Here is a 3,084-nt window from a genome sequence, read left to right as displayed (position 1 = left end):
ATTGGTATTTAAAGGGAATTAATAAGAATGAGGTCATCCGGGGAGTGGGAGCATCACCACGTGGAAGAGGAGTTAGGAGACTGAGGACAGAAACCCTGGGAACACTAACCCTTAAAGTGCAAGCTCAGCTTCCTGGCGGGCACCAGCCCCAGACTCTGTAGTTAAGCAGAACTATTGCAAAGTGGGATTCAGAACTGAGTGTTCTCGGCAAAGCCGCTTACCCCTCCAACTGAGCTGTCACAATTAGTGAGAATGGACATCTTACAGGGATCCTCAGACAGGATAGCCAGGTAAAGCAATTGGAGTCAGGAAGCCCTTCCCTCCTTTTCTTGGCTGCTCTTCTCCATTCTCCACACTCCCCCGTGTGTGCATTTCTTCCCAGATCCTCCGGAGATGGGAGGTGGGGAGACAATTGGGGGGTGGTGGATTTAGCTAGGGTGACGATTTGCTCACGTGACTGGCTTGGTGCCCACGTGGGCACCAGCCCCCGCGCCAGCTAGTCCTGCTGTGGCTACCTGTACCCAGCACCCGCATTCGCATAACACCATTTCCTTGAGCTGTCCTGGTTACTGTGAGCCCTGAGAAGGCTCACAGGTCTGTCGAGGGGTTCCTCAGGTCAGTACAGAAAGTCTGGCTCTGCCCTCAAAGCCTGACAGGGGGTGGTGGGGGGTGGCAGCTAGAACCAGCAGCAGCGGGAGGGGAGGGGTAAGGAATCGGATAGATTGGTGAGGAGGGGACATGCGGGCGGGGCAGGAACGGAGAGCAAGGAAGACCCCGCAGCCGGCTTTCTTCCCTCACCCTATCCTGAGCCGTTTTAGAGCGGGAGGGGGATGAGGGGGCCCGCAGTGCGACGGTGAGGCGCAGATGCGCTCTGAAATGATCCACTCACACTCCAGGTTAGGAAGACAAACTGACCCGGACCAAAGGGAGGATGGGGGTGGGGCAGGCTGCCTCCAGGAGCCGAGGGGGGAGCGCAGAGTAAACCGGAGTTGGGATAGCATCCCGATTTGGTGCCCAAGGCCTGAGAAGAAATGGCGGCTGGGGTATGCGGGGGCGGGGGGGTGACGGAGGAAAAGGTTGGGTGATGTGATGAGTATGGGCTGCAGGACAGGTTCCCAGTCTCTGCGCATCTACTGACCACAGAACCCCTGCCCCTGTGCTGTGTCTGCAGGTCTGACCCTCTGTTGTTCCCAGCGCAACGTGACATCTGAAAAGGAGGATCGACCTGCCCAGGATCCCTGCAGGTCAGTGGATAATGGAAACATGGGCACCATTTGGGACCCCACTGCCAGTGCCTTCTCAAGCTGTCCCATGTAACACACACAGAGCTGTCACTGAAGGAACACCGAGAAGGTGGCAGGACCTGTCATGGCATGGCTGTCTCAAGGGTGGAGGAGGGGTGCAGGCAGAAACCGTTGGAGGGCTAGGACATGGGGACCCCACGAAAGGGCCAGATGCAAAGACAGATGTTAATGAGCCTGTATTCTGCCGATATCTCCGTCTCTCACACACACATCTCTCCTTTCTTCCTGTTTCCCCACCTTTACCCTCAGGACAAGAAAAGGAGGGAAATCTTGACATGGAAAAACCCCGCGATGAAAACGAAGAGAAGCTGGAAAAGGAGGGAAAGCCAGAAGTTGAAGTAGAGTCTGACGATGAAGAAAAGTCGGATGGGGAAGAGAAGCCCGACAAGAAAGCAAAGCCAGCACGCGAGGGCAAGCTAGAGGAGGCAAAGCCAGATGAGCAGGGACAAGCACAGGATGAGGGGAAGTCAGAAAAGCAGGGGAAGTCTGAAGGGGAGGACAAGCGCCAAGGGGAGGGCAAGCATGATTCCCAGGCAAAGCCAGCCAGCGAGGCGCGGGCTGCAGAAAAGCGCCCTGCTGAAGATTACGTGCCGCGGAAAGCCAAGCGAAAAACAGATAGGAGCACAGAGGATTCTCCCAAGAACTCCCAGGAGGACTTCCAGGGCAGGCATGTCAGCAGTGAGGAGATGATGAGAGAGTGTGCAGATGTGGCAAGGGCGCAGGAAGAGCTGAGGAAGAGGCAGAGAATGGGAGGTTTTCCCTGGATGCCAAGAGATGCTGCGCAGGATGCTCTAGTCCCCCGGGGCCAACAGGGAGTCAGGGGAGTGAGGGGCGGAGGAGGCAGGGGCCAGAGGGGCCTACATGACATCCCGTACCTTTAATGCCTTTGGCCTTTGATTCTGATTGCTCAGATAAAAAAGACCACAGCTGGCTCTGCTTTCCCTGGTAGATCCTCGCCAGGCTCTGTGCTTCAACCTTCAGCCGAAACTCTGCTTTAGGTATCAATGTCCTTACCAGCAGCCTTTTGACCCAACTACAGTGCTTTCTGTCTTTTAGTACAGGATTTCCACCCATGTGCATGAAAAATATGTTCATGGTACATTGTAAAACCGAATAAACAAAGCAGTTTTCAGAATCACCGGTATAGAATCAGTTTTTTTTAAGAATGTAAATGTGCTTGCATAATGCATCTGGGCATAAAGGCAACTATGGACTTGTGCACATTAAACAGCTAGCAATGGCTAGTTATAAGACAAATACTAATAAGTCTCATGTGCATTCAAAAATTAGCCATACTACCTGAGAGTTGGGGACTTCTTGCTATCCCTCTACTGTTTGTCCATCCTGGGTCTTTTTTTTTCTTTTTTGGTTTTTTGAGACAGGGTTTTTCTGTGGCTTTGGAATCTGTCCTGGAACTAGCTCTTGTAGACCAGGCTGGCCTCAAACACACAGAGATCCGCCTGCCTCTCCCTCCTGAGTGTTGGGATTAAAGGCGTGCGCCACCATCGCCTGGCTTTCCTGGGTCTTTTCTAATATTATCAGTGGGCACTGTTGTCCCTACCCATGTCTCCCATTCTATAATCCCTCCATATGTGTTCCTTTTTGCTTCCTTACTTCCTTCTTTTCCTGACTCAGTTATCTCTGGTTTACTAAAGAATATGGACTATATATGCCACAATATGTTGAAAGCTAAAATGTGACAATAATACATGACAAGCAATTAAATGTTGAATTGTTTGAATGAGCTTACAAAGACAATGGCATTTTAAATGCACATTGT

At 52.1% G+C, this 3,084-nt stretch overlaps 1 protein-coding gene across 2 annotated transcripts; it reads left to right on the top strand.

Annotated features, from left to right (window-relative positions):
* The first annotated feature begins 478 nt into the window (after positions 1-478).
* LOC142841399 (transcription elongation factor A protein-like 3) lies at positions 479-2,538 on the top strand. Of its 2 annotated transcripts, none has more exons than XM_075958227.1 (3): positions 479-615; positions 1,172-1,244; positions 1,554-2,538. In XM_075958227.1, exon 3 carries the CDS (start codon positions 1,580-1,582, stop codon positions 2,183-2,185), a length of 606 nt encoding a protein of 201 aa, XP_075814342.1. In that variant the 5' UTR covers positions 479-615; positions 1,172-1,244; positions 1,554-1,579; the 3' UTR covers positions 2,186-2,538. The 2 variants fall into 2 exon arrangements, with proteins under 2 accessions (XP_075814342.1, XP_075814343.1); XM_075958228.1 differs by lacking the exon at positions 479-615 and adding an exon at positions 761-896.
* Positions 2,539-3,084: the final 546 nt, after the last annotated feature.

The sequence above is a fragment of the Microtus pennsylvanicus genome, chromosome X (assembly GCF_037038515.1).
Source record: "Microtus pennsylvanicus isolate mMicPen1 chromosome X, mMicPen1.hap1, whole genome shotgun sequence".
Classification (NCBI taxonomy): Eukaryota; Metazoa; Chordata; class Mammalia; order Rodentia; family Cricetidae; genus Microtus; species Microtus pennsylvanicus.
This window is presented reverse-complemented; position numbering and strand designations above follow the sequence as displayed.